Genomic DNA, 18,680 nt, shown 5'->3' with positions numbered 1-18,680 from the left:
GCACGGAGCGCTGCCGTTGAACTCAGTGAGGTGTTCATGTGTGTCTGCGGTAAGAGAGGAACCTGCTTACAGGTTAAAAACAGCCTTGTTAGGCCCTCCAGCCTCTCATTTACTTATTCATTCAAGCAAGCAAACATGTTATTATTCCCTAGGAAGAATCTAGACCTTAACCACGAAGATATTTTTAAAAATATATTTTATTGATTTTTTACAGAGAGGAAGGGAGAGGGATAGAGAGCTAGAAACATAGATGAGAGAGAAACATCGACCAGCTTCCTCCTGCACACCCCCTTCTTGGGATGTGCCCACAACCAATATACATGCTGGAATCGAACCTGGGACCTTTCAGTCCAGAGACCGACGCTCTATCCACTGAGCCATGAAATATCTTCGGCAACCGTGAAGATATTTTAAATTACTTTTGATAGCCATGTAACGGCAGCTGCTACCGTTTAGTGAGTGCTCTTCTCTGCTGAACTGGGCTAAGCGTGTGTATTCTTTCTAACCCTGACAGTGACCCTGGGAGGAGGGTGGTGTCCGCTCTGTTTTGTAGACAGGGAGGCTGAGTGCCCCAGGTCACATGACTTTCCCACGTTAGACAGTGGCTGAGTGGCTGGGTTGGGTTTCCAATCCAGGTCAGCCTAACACTGCCTCTCCGTGCACAGTAACACTTCTCAGCGGAACCTTCCTTTGTTCTTCTGTCCTGCTGTTCCAGGACCTGCACTGTGTCCCCTCTTCCTGGCTGAGGATGGAAATTTGAGTTGCCCTTTAAGCTAAGCCTTTCAAACCACACACACTGGAAAAAACTTTCTTTATTGCCCTTCTCCTTAGGCAGGGGTGAGGAACCTTTTTTTCTGCCAAGGGCCATTTGGATATTTATAACATTTGAGGGCCATAAAAATATCAACTTAAAAATTAGCCTGGCCCTAGCTGGTTTGGCTCAGTGGATAGAACATTGGCCTTCGGACTGAAGGGTCCCGGCTCAACTCCATGACCAGGGCTGTGGGCTCTATCCCCAGTAGGGGCATGCAGGAGGCAGCCAATCAATGATTCTCTCTCATCATTGATGTTTCTCTCTCTCTCTCCCTCTCCCTTCCTCTCTGAAATCAATAAAAATATATTTTAAAAAATTAGCCTGCTGTATTCGCTCAAACATTTAATTAGCTCACCCCTAATTTCTTGGCAGGGCCAGACCAAATGATTTTGAGGGCCATCTATGGCCTGTGGGCTGGACGTTCCCCACCCCTGCTGTAGAGGTTGCTATCAGCTTCACCATCCCCACTTCTCTGGGGTCTTTCTCTGGGTATCTGTCTATGGGATCATTTGCCAACACATCCCACATTTCTTTGTAGCAGTAAGATTGAAAAAATAGTTTCAGACTGCAGTGATACTGTGGTAGTCCCCCAAATGTGTCTTAACCTTTGTTTCCTCCTTGTCGGATACTCCTAGTGGTGAGCCGTAGCCATGATTGACATCCTGGTGCATTTACTGACTGAGGCTCGGTGGTTGACATCCTGCCCACAGTGCAGGTCTCACCTCACCACAGTGCTCCCTACTGTTAACTTATCTGAGAGAAATGACCTCTCCTTTTGATGTTTTAGAGAATCACAGATTGGAGTCTGCCTACCAGAATCATCTAATTTTGAAAGTTTTAGTGGTAAGTAGAGTTTTCATATACAAATTCATTTTAATTGTGTAATTAAAGAATACCATTGAACACATCAAGCACCCAGCCTGTTTTGTCTTCCGGACGGAAAGTATAGTGTTAGTCACCGGTGACTGACAGGGCGCTTAACGTGTTAACATTTAGGAATATAAATATGAAGACTTGCTTCTAATTTCAAGATACCAGATAGTTAATATATTTTGAGCAAGTAGACAAGGATTGATTGATGGGTGTGTTTATATCTACATTCAAGCCTATATGATAAAATTCTAATATGCAAGTCTACTGAACGGCAAAACCACTGGTCGCTATGATGCACACTGACCACCAAGGGGCAGATGCTCAATACAGGAGCTGCCCCTTGGCGGTCAGACAGAAGCTGGGCTCATGGCTGGCAATGCAGCGGCCGTGGCAGGAGCCTCTCCACCTCCTCTGCAGCAGTGTTAAGGACCCCTCCTGGGGAGTGGGCCTACGCCAACAGGCGAACATCCCCCGAGGGGTGCTGGACTGCGAGAGGGAGCAGGCTGCTAGCTGTCTTCTAAATGTGCATGTGGTTTAAGGCTTCAAATGTAGAAATTTGTGTATAGCCCATTTCTATTTATGTAAAAAGCTAATTATCTACTTTATAGTCATGTTTCTCTTCTCTTGGGTGACTTCTTTGAATGCTTCACCATTCAACAATTGCTGCAGTTATACACAGTTCATTTAGTGATAGAACGTTAAATTATTTTTCGATTAATTTTGGTGAAGAATGCTGAGAGTTGAGGTTCCCAGCATGCTCTGATGGGCAGAAGGAGAGAGATGGAGAGTAGGCCCTGTGTAACTTGCTTGTAGGTTGTGTAAAAGCTCACACATTCTGCCTCTCTCCGCCATCATTATAAACAACAAAGATGTGCCGGCTTGAAAGCACCTCACTTATCAGGAGGCATCTGTACCATAACTGAGAATCAAGACAGATGCATGGAGTCCTCTGAATGTGCAACTGTAACTGATTTAACACAGTTCATGTACTTGACTCTCCAAGGCAGAGATTGAGGCCCCCACTGAGAAAAAGTCTTTGTTTAGCTGTAGAAATCATTTTGAGAAGCCATTTATCTTGTTTTTCAGCCCTTAAAAGATCAGAAACTACCATTGGGAAGGGGGTTGGGTTTCTGGAAGTAGGTAAATTTATAGAGGCAAGAGGGGGCTTGGAAATAGAAAACCTGTCATAATAGGTGCTCATAATTTAGTGGTGTAGCAATTTGGACATTTGTGCATATCTAAAAAGGCTCATTCTAGCCCCACAAAGTAATTGATATTCAACATATTGATGTCGAATCAGCACGGAAGTTACCTTCTCTGTTCTCTGTGTGAGGTTCAGGGGAACAGGGAATGCATTAAAAAGATCATTCACATTGATTTCAACATGGAGCCTTTGCCCTTAGAGGTAAAACGCTCCATTTGGCTTGAAGAATCCAGTTACTTGTGGGACTTCATTATTCTCTGACATTTCAGATACGTTGACCGGTGACTGACTGCCTTGTGAAAAGACTCACATGTCAGGGTCTGCTTGTGTTCCCTGGGTCTCTCCCTTCCTTTTTAATCTTATGGGGAGAGCATTTCCCACTTTCCCAGGCTTTCGCTTTCCACCTCCTACTCTGACTTAGCCCTCCCCCCTCCCCTGGCTGCATTGATCTTATTGCTGACTCTCTGCAGTGACTCCCTCTTCCCTCACTAACGAAGTGCCCGCAGCCATACCCAAAGCAGTCTTGTCTCAGGAAGTAGCCAGCATGAGGCTGGAGGCAGGGAGGAAACCCATTGGTGCAGGGTGTGGTTGCAGATTCTTGAGCAGGAGAACTGCGTGAAGAAATGGCACGTGTTATGGGGGATCCCAGCCCGGAACTGTGTCTGAGCAGGGCAGGGGCATCTCAGGCCTGTGGTGACAAAGATGCCTCCCGCACTCGGCTGGCTGTTACAGCTGGTCTCTCTTGTTGGTGCCACCCATCTACCTAGGCATCTCCTCTTCACGGTGAGGAGTCTCAGGTCTGTGGGTACAAGGAGGCTTCTGGGCTGGGCTACTTCTGGTGGAGGGGTTGGCGGTCCTTCTTGCTGGTGCTGCCCGGCCATCCTCACAGACCCCCTCGGGGAAGGCAGTGGGGGGCCTGCGGGAAGGAGGGAAGGAGAGCATAGCCCCTGGCGGCTCATTGTGAGTGGGGGTCCTGATAGTTCCTCTTGGTTCATCTGCTGTTTTCAAGCTTCTAAGTGGGTGAGTGGGGAAAGAACCCGCCTGGGCCACCTGGGTTGCCAGGTTGGAGGTGGGGAATGGTGGGCCTCGGTCTCCCTCTTGTAAGAACAGAGTAGAAACAGGAGCATCAGCTGCACTGGTGCTGTGTTATCACCCGGTCCTGGGTCATTCCCCAGCCGGTTCCGGCCTCTGGGTCTCCTCTGAGTGCCTCCTGCATCATGTGCAGGGTTTATAGACCGCCCACTGAGGAGGAGGAGGGAGAACAGGGCTGGAAGTCTCTCGTTGAGTTTTTAAATGCAGTGCTGACAGTTGTACTAGTAAATGTAAAGTACTGGGAAGCAACACTAAATGTTGTTACCATTTTTTTTTTGCCAGTTCAACTTTCTGAATTGCTTTGCCTCACTCTTCTACATCGCCTTCGTCCTGAAGGACATGAAGCTCTTACGTCAGGTGAGTGTGAATGGCAGAAGGTATCCATTCTTCAGGCCTTAGAGGCGGTTTCTTATAGCCAGGCAATGCAGTCCCTTCCCATTATTACTTTTACAAATAAAACCTTTTCAATTTTGTCTGTTTCTAAGCCCAGTTCTAATTAAAAACAGAAAACCCACCAGGACCGTGTAGTGTACTCAACTGAAAAGAAAATAATGGAAGCTAACCAACTTGTAAAATTAATGATACTATAGGGCAGTAAAATGGAACATGTAGTTCCTATATATTTGTATCTGTATAGAATTGTAAGAACAGTTCTAACAAAACATATTTTTTAAACTTCTGTGTGTGTCTCAGGGTGGGGGTGATTGGTGTAGCCTTACATAGGTCTGATACATTTCAATTTTAAATTATAGGTGGTTGTACTTTAGAGACCAGCAGATCCTTTTCTGAAATGTTAAGAACATCTGACATATATTTATTACTGTGTATGTTTGAGTCAGCTGCCAGGAGGGCTGCTCCCTCCTGATGTCAATGTCCTGTGACTTCTTGGTATTTATATGAGAACTTGGGATCATTTGTCAGGAAATTAAAAAAAAAATTATATAACAGAGAAAGTTTAGTATTTTGTAGTTATGGTCCTAACAGCTTGCATAAAAGTAAATTAAATGTTGTGCTCTTAAGAATTGCACTCTACATATTGCTACTTTTTAAAAGTTATTTTTGAAAATGGAAAAAGTAGTTGGATGCACATACCTTCCCCAGTCCCACCTACAGTGTTAGTGGGGTGTGACTTTACATTTCTTACACTGTAGAGAGTCTCCTTCATATAAAGGGGACAGACGGATGGGAGAGGATTCTTAAAAAAATAGAATTCTAATATCAGCAAAGAAGTTGTGTGATGGGAACACTGATACCCATCTGGGGAGAGTAGAAATTGACACACCACCTCTGGTGTGGTATAGTCTTCTTAGTGCAATGGAGCCTTAACTCATCTCTACTAAGTCATCAGAGGTGGGTGAAGATTCAGATGTGCAGGTACCCAAAGAGCAGCATGTGTGGTAGTTCAGGTTGGAAATAACACCTGCATTCAACAACAGTGCCTGGGCTACATAAGGAAAGAATTTTTATTGGCATAGGAAAGTGCTTACAATATGTAACGAGAGGGGGGAAAAATACAAAGCTGTATATAGTATATGGTTGATTATTCTACTTTAATTTCTACATATGATTGGAAATGTCCAAGATGTTAGCAGTGGTTCTGTCCTGTTTGTGGAGTCATGGGTGACTTTTTTTTTTTTTTTTTTTTTAACAGTGGATGGGGGATGTATTCATTTGATAATATTCTTAATGTTGTTGCAAAACTATTATTTTTCCAAAATTGGCAACATCATTTAGATATTCAAATTTTGTAGCCAGGATGATATAACAACAGCAACAACAACAAAATTTAAGGAAATTTGTTCTACTGATTCATAACTGGTTTATTTTTTATTATAATACTATTTGTATTATAATCTTTTTGTATTTGAATCTAAGTCTTCCCTGCTGAAAAATAAACCCAGATTAGAAACATCATTCCAACCCCTAACTTTTCTGAAACTAGCTTTTCCAACAATAGCATACTATTTCTTTGCATAATTGTGCACATGGGGTGGTTTTACTAACCCACACTGGCAAACATGTATGTGCTTCTCCTCAGAGCCTGGCCACGCTCCTGATCATGTCCCAGATCCTGAACCAGGTTGTGGAGTCTCTGCTGCCTTATTGGCTCCAGAGGAAGCACCACGTGCAAGTGAAGAAGAAGGTGCAGGCTCTGAAGGCTGACATCGATGCCACGTTGTACGAACAGGTCATCCTGGAAAAGGAAATGGGCACGTATTTGGTAAGCTTGCATCTGGTTGAGTTTCGCATTGACTCAATGTGCATGACAGTCACGTACCACGTACATACACACACGTAAGCACTCACGGTCTCAGCTCAGTGCTCTCCAGCCGGGGAAGGGCTACTGTCCTGAATCTGAAGTTATGGCTAAAACGCAGAGGATGAGCTTGGGGAACCCCGTGAGTGCTCTGCGGAGGTGCTGGGAACAGCAGCCAGAGCCGGTGGGGCTGGGGGTGAGACGGCCATGGGGCCAGAAGCTTGGCTCGCTTCAGATGCAAAGAAAAGATTGAACGTGGGTTCTGGAAATATCGGAGGGAACTTTGTAAAGTGTGTGGTTGTCTAACCACTGTGCTGCACACTTGAAACTAATACAAAATAATATGTAAACTGTAATTGAAAAACTTTTAAAAAATTTTTTTAAACAAAAGAAAATATTGAAGTCCATCACTAAAAATGAAGATTGATTTATAGCTTAAGTTACTGAGTGCTATTGTAAAAATAAAATAGTTCCTAAGAAGTCTGAATTTTTTTAGGAACTATAAGGAGATCATTGGAGAGTCATAAAATCTAACCATGTATTTAGTGTACTTTTATTGGGCTCTGGCTACATTCACCACTTCTGTAGTGGGGGCTGGTGTTGGGGTCACATTTGCTTTAGGTCATTATTTCTTATGTCCTGCACCTACCTTCTTGGTATGGTATAGTCTCTTAGTGCAATGGAGCCTTTGGAGAGAGCCCACCCCCATTCAGCTTCCATAGTCTTGTTTTTCATCATGAATGAATTCATCTCCTGATAACTGAACTAACTTTCTTACTTAGTTTTTTTCTCATATGCTTAAGAATTTTAGTTTGTATGTTCATCTGGAGTAGGAATTTATTCTCTCTCTTTCTCTCCCTCCTCTACCCACCTCCCCACTCCTGCTCACTACATCTCATATGCTAGCAATGCCAGGCAGAGCTTGGCATGACTGCTGGGCTGCCCGGCGGCACATCTGAGAGACATTATCTGCACGTCTCTGCAGAGGCTCAACCTTTTACTCTCTGAGCCAAACCAGCACAATTTTGAAAGCTGAGCATAGGCTATGACGGTTTCTTAACACCGAGTTGTGGTAAAACCCGCTTGATTGCTAAGATTTTTACTCTTTCCCCACTCTTGATTACTTCACTCTTCAGAGAATTAGATCAATGCTATATCACTGGGCATATTTTAAAGCCACATCTGTATGCTGCAACACAACGTAAGGAGGTGCTTCCTGGAGCCAAAGGCAACCAAAGAGCAGTTTAGAAATTGCTCGCCACTGAATCCCCAGCTGAGCATCCACCGGCCAGCTCCCAACATACATGTGCTCGGTGCTGCTCTTTGGCGAGCCTTGGAAACTGCCAGAGAGACTCACTTGAAATCCCTGGGCCCGGGCTTCATCCAAGTAGCCAGAGCATCTAACTCTATAACTAAGTTAGGAAATTCTCTATTTCAGCAAAATATAAAATACGAATAGAAACTGACTAGAAGTAGAATCTGCCAAAACCGGTTTGGCTCAGTGGTAGAGCGTCGGTCTGTGGACTGAAAGGTCCCAGGTTCGATTCCGGACAAGGGCATGTACATTGGTTGCGGGCACATCCCCAGTAGGGGGTGTGCAGGAGGCAGCTGGTCGATGTTTCTCTCTCATCGACGTTTCTAGCTTTCTATCTTTCTCCCTTCCTCTCTGTAAAATATAAATAAAATATATTTTAAAAAAACACACAAAAAAAACACAAAAAACTGACTAGAAGTAGAATCTGACTTATACTAAAGCTCTCAGCACCGGAGTCTAATTGTATGTCTTGGAGAAAGACGGACTCTGAGATGCAGTAATAATAATGATTCGTTTCACAATATCCATGTTTAATATTGCTTTAAAATATCGTGATGAGTATTTTTCTTACACCCAAGTTGTCATTGCGTGTGCATAGGGGGCTCATGGGGAGGTCTGCAGTGCGGCCTTAGGCGACATGGCGATTACGACCCAGCATAAAGCGCTGCTCAGCTTCCCTCGGGCCAGAGTAAAGGTGATTGTGAACAACAGGCCTCTAGGGAGGCATTCGAGTGGTGCGTCCCTGAGTCCAGTGAGAGGCGGCGGTCTTACTCAGGTGACAACTCAGTGCGTAAGCATCCTTCTTCAGTGAGGCCTTCGTTGTCCAGTCAGTAAAGATCATTGAGTAACTCACCCCGCACTGTTAGTATCTCTAGTTGTTGAGGGTACGCAACGACTATTGCCCCCTCCTCCTTTGGACTAAACCCGTGGTCGGCAAACTGCGGCTCTCGAGCCACATGAGGCTCTTTGGCCCCTTGAGTGTGGCTCTCCCACAAAACACCACGGCCTGGGCGAGTCTGTTTGGAAGAAGTGGCGTTAGAAGAAGTTTAAGTTTAAAAAATGTGGCTCTCCAAAGAAATTTCAATCGTTGTACTGATATTTGGCTCTGTGGACTAATGAGTTTGCTGACCACTAGTCCAGCGTTTTTCAACCGCTGTTCCGCGGCACACTAGAGATGTTGCCTGGTGTGCCGTAGGTGCAGACAAGACAAGAATTTTATAATTTTTCACTATTTTGTTTACTTAATATTTCATAATAAAGTAATTATAAAATACTTTCTTTGTGTTTATTTGATTCCTATTCAAGAGAATTACTTTATATATAGTCAATATAGGCACAGAGTTAAATTTTTTAACATTTTCTAATGGTGGTGTGCCTCGTGATTTTTTTCATGAAACAAGTGTGCCTTTGCCCAAAAAAAGGTTGAAAAACACTGCACTAGTCTAAACCTTTACAAACATTCGCAAAGGTTTTTAAACATGGTTTCAGAGGGATTCTCCATGCTTCCGTGGTCTCCTTATTTCCTGCTGTGGGCTCCTTTCTTTGGCCTCTTTGATGTATATATCACTTTCCTTAGGGTGACTCTGGGGAGTTTCCTTGTCCTATCAGCTTTGTTTTCCTTTACTTTTAATAGAATTGTGATAAATGTCTAATACCACAAAATTCACTATTTTAAAATGTACATTTTAGATTTTTTAAAAATAAGTTCACAAGATATGTAACCACTATCTAATTCCAGAACTTTTTCATCATCCCCCCAAAGAAACTTATAACCATTTTCCTTTTTTTTTTTTTTAAATTAAATTTATTGAAGTGACTTTGGTTAATAGGGTCATATAGGTTTAAGATGTGGATTTCTAGGTTACAAGATCTATTGAATATATATTTCACTGTGTGCCCACCATCCAAAGTCAAATAATCTTTCATCACCTCCACCCCCACAGGAGAAGCCTGTAGCACTGGGGGAGGGGGCCCTCAGTGAGGCTGAATAAAGATGAGCCGTCTGAGCAGAGTCCACAAGGTCCCACTGTCCGCATCGGGAGGTGACTTCTCTTTGGAATGAGGCTTGGTGAGACCTCCGGCCCCTCTGCCCCCTGTGCCCCTGGGCGTGCCTGTTGTTACTTTTACGGCTGCTGTGGACCTGGGAGCAGGAGGTGAATCTCGAGTGAATTTAAATGCACAAGGCTGAGCTGTTTTTCTCTACTCAGTGCTGCCTGAGGTGCTACTAGCTGTGGTAAATTTCACAGTGCTGACAAAGGAGATCCTGACAACTTTTGCCCTTTTTGTTTGGAGGGGCCAGCTTCTGGAGGTCCTTACTCTGTCCTTTTTGCTGGCACCACACTATTAGTTTTTCCTTTGGAAGGCGAGGGACTAGAGTTCTGGGGTGCCCATACTGTGAGGGCCATCATATAAGATTTTGTTTTTAATTTTTAATTTTTTTTTTTTTCTTTCAGAGAGGAAAGAAAAGGGAGAGAGAGAGAGAGAGAGAGAGAAACATCAACAATGAGAAAGAATCACTGATTGGCTGCCTCCTTCACGCCCCCTACTGAGTATCAAGCCCACAACCCAGCATATGCCCTTGACCAGAATCAAACCCAGGACCCTTCAGTCCACAGGCTAAAGCTCTACCCACTGAGCTAAACCAGCCAGGACTCTTCTTAAGTTAAATTTAGCGGGATGACATTGGTAAGTTATTCTCATTAGACGGTATTAAACAATGCCTGTTTTCTCCTTGTGGCTCACAATTCCAGGGCACCTTCGATGACTACCTGGAGCTCTTGCTGCAGTTTGGCTACGTGAGCCTTTTCTCCTGTGTTTACCCGCTAGCAGCGGCCTTCGCTGTGCTCAACAACTTCACCGAAGTTAATTCCGACGCCTTAAAAATGTGCAGAGTCTTCAAACGGCCATTCGCAGAGCCTTCGGCCAGTATTGGTGTATGGCAGGTAATTATTTGAGAGAAAAAAATATTCCTCTAAAAGAAATAACAGAACGAGGCATTGTGATTTAAAACAAAGAGCCCAAAGGAGAGATTTGGGGAAACTGATTTCATTCTCGCTCGGCCACCAAACAGCTGTGTGACCTCAATAAGCCACCAACTTCCTCTGGGCCTCGCCTTTCTTATTTTTAAAATTGGGGGCAGGGGTGAGGCAGGTAAAATATGATCTTTATGACTCCTTTCAGGTGTAAAACTTGGACAATTTTCTAGGAGAGTAGCCAGCGGGGCCTTCACTCACGTAACGAGATTCTCCCCACTGCAGTGTCAGAAGAGAGTGGCACAGTACTTTCCAAATGCTTAGAGGAAAGTACTGTCAATACAGAATCTTATATTCACAGAAAGCATTCTTTAGGAGCAAAGGAGAGGGCCAGACACTCTCAAATGAAGGAAAACCAATACGAGGTTTTTTATTTTCAGGGGACCTATCCTACAAGTAGGACTGAAAGTTCTCAAAACTAAGGAAATTATAAAAGTAGGAATCTGGAGACATTAGAAAGAAATAAACTTGCTAAGCAAAAATACAAGTCAATACAATAGATTTTCCTTCTCTTCTTGAGTCTTTAAAGTTATGTAATGATTCTAAATACTATATGTAGAGAACATATTTAGGCAATTATATTACACACTAGAAGCCTGGTGCACAAATTCGTGCATGGCTGGGTTCTGGCTGGCCTGCCCGGATCGGGTTTGGGGGGAGGCAGTCAGGGGTGGGATCAGCCTGGGGGAGGGGCCACAGGCAGTTCACAGCCCCCTGGCTGAACTCCTGGTCAAGGGAACAATTTGCATATTAGCCTTTTATTATATAGGATAAGGAATGGTAAAGGGAGGTAAGATTTCTATATTTTACTCGAGCTGATAAATAACACAAGTAAAAAGAAAAAAATATATATATATACACACATACATATAAAATATAATGTAACTATATATGTGTGTGTATGATATATATATATATATATATATATATATATATATATATATATATACACTTACTTAGAGCAACTCCTAGAAAGCTATACAAAACATATATTCAAAAACACAGATAAATCAAAATGGAATATCAAAAAATGTTTCGGTAACTCATGATAAGACAAGAAGCACACAGCAGTTTTAATTTCTGGTTCTTTTGCTTCCAGTTGGCCTTTGAGACAATGAGTGTGATCTCCGTGGTCACTAACTGCGCTCTGATTGGAATGTCGCCCCAAGTGGATGCCCTCTTTCCAGAGTCAAAAACAGACCTCATTTTGATTGTTGTCGCAGTGGAGGTAAGTGAGAGCTTAACTCCTTCAAATCGTTTCTACATCAGATGCCTCCGTCATTCCAAAGCAGTGATGTCTCTGGCTGGCGATTTAGCCACATGCATTTACTGGTATGAAAGCAACGCCGTTCAGGTGACGGGAAGACAGGAGTCTGAGGCTGTGCATTCCTGGTGATCACCGGGGATTGAAAAATGGTCACCATGGCGCAAACAGGGAAGTGACTTTCCCTGCCGGGTCAGGGCTGAGTAGATAAATCTTATTTGAAACTCGAGGCCCGATGCAGGAGAATTCCTGCAAGCGCAGGCCTTCCTTCCTCTGGCTGCTGGCACTGGCTTCCCTCTGGCCACCGGGCTTCATCCAGAAGGATGTTGGGAATGACATCAGGTCTAATTAGCATATTATCCTTTTTTATTATAGATAGAATTCTGTAGCTTTAATATGGTGAATTTTTTTTTAAGTCTAACCTAGAGATTTGTAACTTCTACTTTCTCAAACAAATCCAAAGAAAATATTTTTTTGAGAAAAATTCATGTTTAAGTCTCATTTCCAACAGGTATGGAGCCCATTGTGAAACATTCTAAAACTCCAAAGCGTGCTGTCAAAGCGTGTGTAGGAGGACTCTTAGTTTCCCATACAAAGCACAAGCTGGCTGTCTCTGTACTGCTTAGAAACCATTTAATTATGTTTCTGACTATGGATTGCTGGACCGTCTTAAAAATCAAAGCACTTACCAATCACAAACAAGAATTTGCAGGCAATTTTTTGTTGCTAGTGATTTTAGTTCTCAGGAATATTGTGACCTTCTAGTTGTAGACATTTAAAACATACGAGAGTGGTGAAAATTTGTTAAAGCAAACTTTGCAGGAACATAAAGTCGTGATTCATAGACCTAAGGTCTCAGGACTTAGGGCTGACCAGAAGAAAAAAAAAAAAATGAAATCCTGGAATTCATTTGTACATTCAAATGTGCACTTGTACATTTCCAGTAGTGGCTGAAGAAATACAGTCTGCTTTGCTCTATTTTGCTCTTTTAGCATATTTGATAGGAATCTGTGCTTGTGATAGATGCTATATGTAGAATATTCGTGTTAGAGAATGGTTTTAGACGGCAGTGTGTAGGAGGGGAAAGAGAATGGCTCTGGCAGATAAAAGTAGGTCGGTTTTGGACTAGTGAGTTGAATAGGATTTTGGAGAGCTATTTGCAAGGCTGATTTATTACCTGTGGAAGTGAGAGATCAAAACAGAGAGGGCCCTTAGCCAGGGGATGGCCAGCTGGCCAGGCTCATGATGTAGCGCGTCTTGATTTAGGATATGGCCCTTCACTTCGCAGATCTAGCAGTTTGTCTTTGCCTGTAGTACAATCATGGCTAACTAGACTTTTGGGACTGATTTATGCTTAAACTAATGAGACTCACAAGGGATTGATGAGAATACCCAGTAGTTCATTTACAGAAGAAGATACCCGTTGAGCATCTTTTCATGGATTGTAAATGTTTTCATTTGTAAATCTTCTTTGGAGAAATGTCTATTCAAATCCTTGTCCATTTTTAAATTATGTTGTTTGTTTTTTAGTTGTTGAGTTGTAGAGTTCTTTATATATTATAAACATTAACCCCTCATCAGACATATGACTTTTAATATTTGCTTCTATTCTGAAGGTTGCCTTTTCACTCTGTTGATATTATCCTTTGATGCACAAAAGCCCAACTTCTCTATTTTCTCTCTCTCTCTTTTTTTTCTCTGTCTTTGTTTTTAGTGTTATAGTTAGGAAATCATTGACAAATCTAATGTTGTGCAGATTTTGTCCTTTGTTTTCTTCTAGATTTATAGTTTTAGGTCTTAAATCTAGACCTTTGATTTATTTTGAGTTAACTTTTATATATGATATAAGGTAAATCATTCTTCTGCATGTAGCTATCCAATTTTCCAGCATCATTTGTTGAAAAGCAAATGGTCTTGGCACCCCTGTCAAAAACCGCATATGTGAAGGTTTGTTTCTGGGCTCTTTATTTTATTCCATTGGTCTGTATATCTATATTGTCTTTTCATGCATTTTATTGAGGGTATGATTGACATACATAAAGCTGTATATATTTAATGTATATACAAGTTAACAAAATAAGTAATATCTGTCTTTTTGCCAGTACTACACTGCTTTGATTTTCATAGCTTTATAGTACATTTTTAAATCAGGAAGTGTGAGACCCCCAATTTTTTAAGATTGTTTTGGCTATTTGGTTGTATGTTTATAGTAACTATAGCAACTTATTTTCTGACTTTTGAAAAAGCTATTGATCAAAAGTTGAATTATATAGGCACAGATTGGTATTAAACTAAATCCTCCCCTTCTGCCACCATTAATGCATTTAAAGATTTATTTATTTTTACTTTATTGACATTTGAAAGAACCCTCACTTTGTTTTCTAAATTGGGGATTTTCTGTGTCAGAACAAAATCAAGCTCAGAGAAAGTGTTAGAAGTACCCAAAAAATTAGTAAGTTAGCTAATTTTATTCTAGCATTGCTGAGACCTGTGCTGAATGCCATCTGGTCTTGTAATGAATCCAAAAAGTAGAAAGTTTACAAATAACTTTGAAAATATAAGTTTTGTTGCTTATTACTATATGTTTGTAAAATCATACTGAAATTCTAATTTAGTATGTTATAGGAAAGTCATGAGAGTCATCACTGGATCAAATTAACATGTTTCTGTTTATAAGGTTTTCTCTTTGATCTGCAGTGTCTTCAAATTGGGGAGTAAAATCTTAAAATTATAATTTCCCTATTTTTTCCGCTGCATTCTAGATAAATTGTTAGTTTATCAAGTTAAAAATGTTTTGCTAGTAGCATATTAAATAAATAGCATGCTGTACTTTCCTATATTCATACATGGCTCCTGAAAGAGTAGAACTTTTACTAATTCAAAAAAGCCATAATAAATAAGTCACAAATAAATAGAAACAAACAAATAAATCGTTAACATCTTGATGTAAAAAGTAACTTAAGATATTTTATTTTAAAAGATTTTCCCTCCAAATTAGGTAAAATTTAAAAGAAATTCATGTTATCAGAATTTTTTAAACTAAGAAAACTAAGAAAAATATAACTATGATGTTGATGTTGATTGAGAACTAGTGTCCTCATATTCAGTTCAATTGTTTTTCTGGTTCACATTTTTGAAGCCAGCAAACTTTAATTTTATTTATTATTTATTATTTATTATTTATTATTTATTATTTATTATTATTTATAATAATTAAATAATATTAAATATTTTATAATAATTAAATCAATGCGGCACATAGTTGAGTAAAAGGCAAATATGATCATTACTCTGTGCTAGTAACTCAATGTCATATTACAACTTTTGTGTATTTACTGCCATCTAGTGTTGCCTTAAAAAATGACTGAAATTTCACTTTTTTACAAAAGGAAATTTATTGGGATAACATTGGTTAATAACATATACATTTCAGGTGTACAACTTTATCATATAACATCGGTGTGTGCTAATGTATGTCCACCTATAGACTAAGAGAATAGCCTACCAATATAAAACACTGTGTTGGAACCACATGAAAATGCAGTTTTTTAGGTTAAAAAATATTCAAATACTGGCAATGTCATAAAGTCCAGCCCACAGGATCAAATCAATATTCAAATAATTTCTTTTATATAATCATCATGGTCCTCACTCTTGAGGCAAATTTAGTTTACTTCTTTGATGTGATTTCAAGCAAAGGGTCACTTTTTTAAATGCAGAATTCCACAGGGATCTCCAATTCCTAAAAACTAGAAAAAACCTACAATCTTGTAAGTATCAAATGTTCGGCAATACCTTATTTTAGTATTAAATGCATTCATGGTTTTCTTTTAATTCTGAACTTGGCAAGATGTGCCAATTAAACATATTGGAGACCAACAGTTCCTTTTCTAAGATGCACATGAATGAACTACTCACCCAGAAGCTACAATGCGCTTCTGATCCTTAGGTCGTGGTGAGCCGCAAGGCCGTCTGCACCATGCGTGCTCCATTGATAGTTTTGAAAACATTGCTTAATTGCAGTTTCTTCTTCTTTAAATAAATGTTCGGTGATTTTATTTTTCTACAGCTGCATAGAAACGAAATTGGTTCTCAGTTGTTTGTAGTGACTGAGAGTGTCTTCTGAGAGTGGACTCAGCCCTCTGCTCTTTCATGCCTTGACTCACAGGGTTTATTTTCCTATTTAAAAAAAAAATAGTTTCAGATTTAAAGAAAAGTATAATACAGACGCAAGCACAATACAGATAATTCCTACATACCCTTCATTAGGAGTAACTACTATTTTGAGCATTTTGCCACATAGACACCTTTCTTTCTCTCTGTCTCTCAATTGATTTATATTCACACCTGTGTTTATATCTACCCATGGATATCCCAAACTAGGGAGAGTCTGTCCCTGCACTGCCTCTTAGTGCATCACAGCCCTGGGCCAGTTACCTTGACCTGCAAGCCTATTTGCTTGACTGCAGACCCGAGGCGAGTGCAGCTTCCACTGCAGGGATGCTCTGAGGAGTAGAAAGGGCACATGTATAACCCTCATCACAAGGGTCTGGCATTGAGCACATGTGCAATCAATTGCAGGTCTTACAAGCAGGATATAGGTACTCTTATATTTGTGAAATGCCAAACACAGACCTGGGCATCGGTCGAGGCACAGGGAAGTGAGCTGCATCTGTATTACACTTTTGTTAGCAGGCTCAGCAATGGCAGAATGAACTTTGGTTGTCTTTGTTATCATCGCCATCATCATTTGTTACGCGGGCATGATAGCATGGACATAGCTTGGGGTGTCAGAGTCGGGAGGTGGCTGGATTAGAATCTCAGCTCTTCCTCTGAACTCTGCAGTGTCCTGGCTTCCTCCGAGGCAGAATGAAGACATTGGCAATGTGCACCTAAGTGATGGGCACCAGGTCTGACACAGAGGAGGAAGTGAAAAGGTGATCACTTAACAGTACCGCCGTTGTTACTGAGTTAGCCCTTTAGCAGTTAGCTCCTATGTCTGCATCAGCTCAATGACTCATTTCCATGGGCGTGGTCCTCCATGATACTGAATTGGTTTGGTTTGTGTTTCGGTTCCTTGTTTGTATGTTAACCACCTCCTCTGTGACCTTGTTTGCATCCCATGTTATGACTCCATTTTTCTCCTCTTCTTGGTCTTGTTTCTACAGCTGAGTCCAGCCCTCCCTCCTTCCCACCCTTCACTCATCCAGTGCTGCTGATTCTGACTTCTGGATCTCTCCTTAATCTTTCTTCCCTGTTGCTGTTGGCATGGATTGAGTTCGGGCGCTCACCATTTCTCCTCTAGACTTAGCTTTTTAGATAGTTTTATTGGGGTTTATTCTCATACCACACAATTTACGCAGTTCAGGTGCACATTCCACGGTTCTTACCTAGACCTTTACAGCAGATCTTCTCTAGCCTTCCAGTCTTCATGCTCTCTCCTCTGCCCCCACACCCTCTGCGGCGGGAGGGGTCATTCCAAAACAAAATCCTGGTCCTGTTTCTCCACTGCTACAGGCCTCACAGGAATCCCCATGACTTAGCAAAAAATGCCTCAGTGGGAGATCAATTCTATACAGCCCTCTCTCCCTGCTATCCATTCCACCCTTGGACATCCCACAGCCCTTCCTGCAAGTAGCTGCTAGCATTCACTGAAGCTGTAGGACCACGTGTGCTCCTCCCACCAGGCTCAGATTCCTGAGAGCATGGGTAAGGGCAGCACGCAGTAGCATTCAGTAAATGAGAAATGTCCATTGAAGTACGTTAACTTACTTTTCAAGTGATTAAGCCATTGTTTGTTAAATCTTCATTAATGAATGAGTGAGTCAGGCACATATAGGTGATTTTCAGTGAACATATAGTTAGTGGTGGTTAAGAATTGACTTCAACTTTATAATTGAAGACTTTTATGTGCCTTTGGAAGTATAACAAAACTCTCAGGCAGAACATGGAATTATAGTATTTATAAGAAATAGTGAACTTGCCGAAACTGGTTTGGCTCAGTGGATAGAGTGTCGGCCTGCGGACTGAAGGGTCCTGGGTTCAATTCCAGTCAAGGGTATGTACCTTGGTTGCGGGCATATCCCCAGAAGGGGGTGTGCAAGAGGCAGCTGATCGATGACTCTCTCTCATGGATGTTTCTAACTCTCTATCTCTCTCCCTTCCTCTCTGAAAAAAAAAAGAGAAAAAAAAAATCAATAAAATATATTTTAAAAAAAGAAAAGAAAAGAAATAGTGAACTGAATTAGGCAGTATGATACAGTGGTTGAGAATGTGGGCTCTGGGTTCAAATCCTGACTCCACCTTTGGCAGGCTGTGTGTCCTTAAATGAGTTTTGTAGCTAGAGTAGTCACAGGGATGAATGCATATGGCATGCTTACTGCATTGCTTGGCAGGATTAAGTATTCAGTATGTTAGTCATTGTTACTGTTGTTTCAGAAAAAAAAAACACCTCTCTTCTAGAAGTCTCTACCTAATTGAAAGGTCTGTTTAAACTCAGAATTCAATTTAAAAAATTGCCTGGGAAGTTTTAAAATTGAATTATACTTATCTATATTTATCTGGTCACTACCAACTATATTCAATGGGCACTGCTTCCCAGTGTTGGAGCAGGTGCTGGGTTCCTGGGAAGGTAAAGAAGGGTTTGGACTTGTGGAGTAGGGTACTTTTGAATAGAATTACTGAACTGGGTTTTTTCTCTTCCTGCTTTGGTTTCCTCTATTCCTGTGATAATCTTGGTAATTTTCTGGTTTGTCTATGGGCTGTCCCCCTCTTGAGTTTTATCCAAATGAAACACTGCTCTGTGTAGTGTTGCTGGTGTGGGGAGGAT

General features: G+C 41.3%; 1 protein-coding gene across 2 annotated transcripts in view; it reads left to right on the top strand.

Annotated features, from left to right (window-relative positions):
- The window catches only part of ANO10 (anoctamin 10), an 87,626-nt gene that overhangs the window by 14,650 nt on the left and 54,296 nt on the right, over positions 1–18,680 (top strand). For both annotated transcript variants that reach the window (XM_084903193.1, XM_084903192.1), the window contains exons 7-11: positions 1,602–1,657; positions 4,266–4,340; positions 6,022–6,204; positions 10,306–10,497; positions 11,687–11,815. In XM_084903193.1, coding sequence (XP_084759319.1) covers positions 1,602–1,657; positions 4,266–4,340; positions 6,022–6,204; positions 10,306–10,497; positions 11,687–11,815 — 635 coding nt within the window. The remainder of the gene's footprint in view (positions 1–1,601; positions 1,658–4,265; positions 4,341–6,021; positions 6,205–10,305; positions 10,498–11,686; positions 11,816–18,680) is intronic.

Source organism: Pipistrellus hanaki (assembly GCF_964339955.1).
Source record: "Pipistrellus hanaki genome assembly, chromosome: 13".
Classification (NCBI taxonomy): Eukaryota; Metazoa; Chordata; class Mammalia; order Chiroptera; family Vespertilionidae; genus Pipistrellus; species Pipistrellus hanaki.
This window is presented reverse-complemented; position numbering and strand designations above follow the sequence as displayed.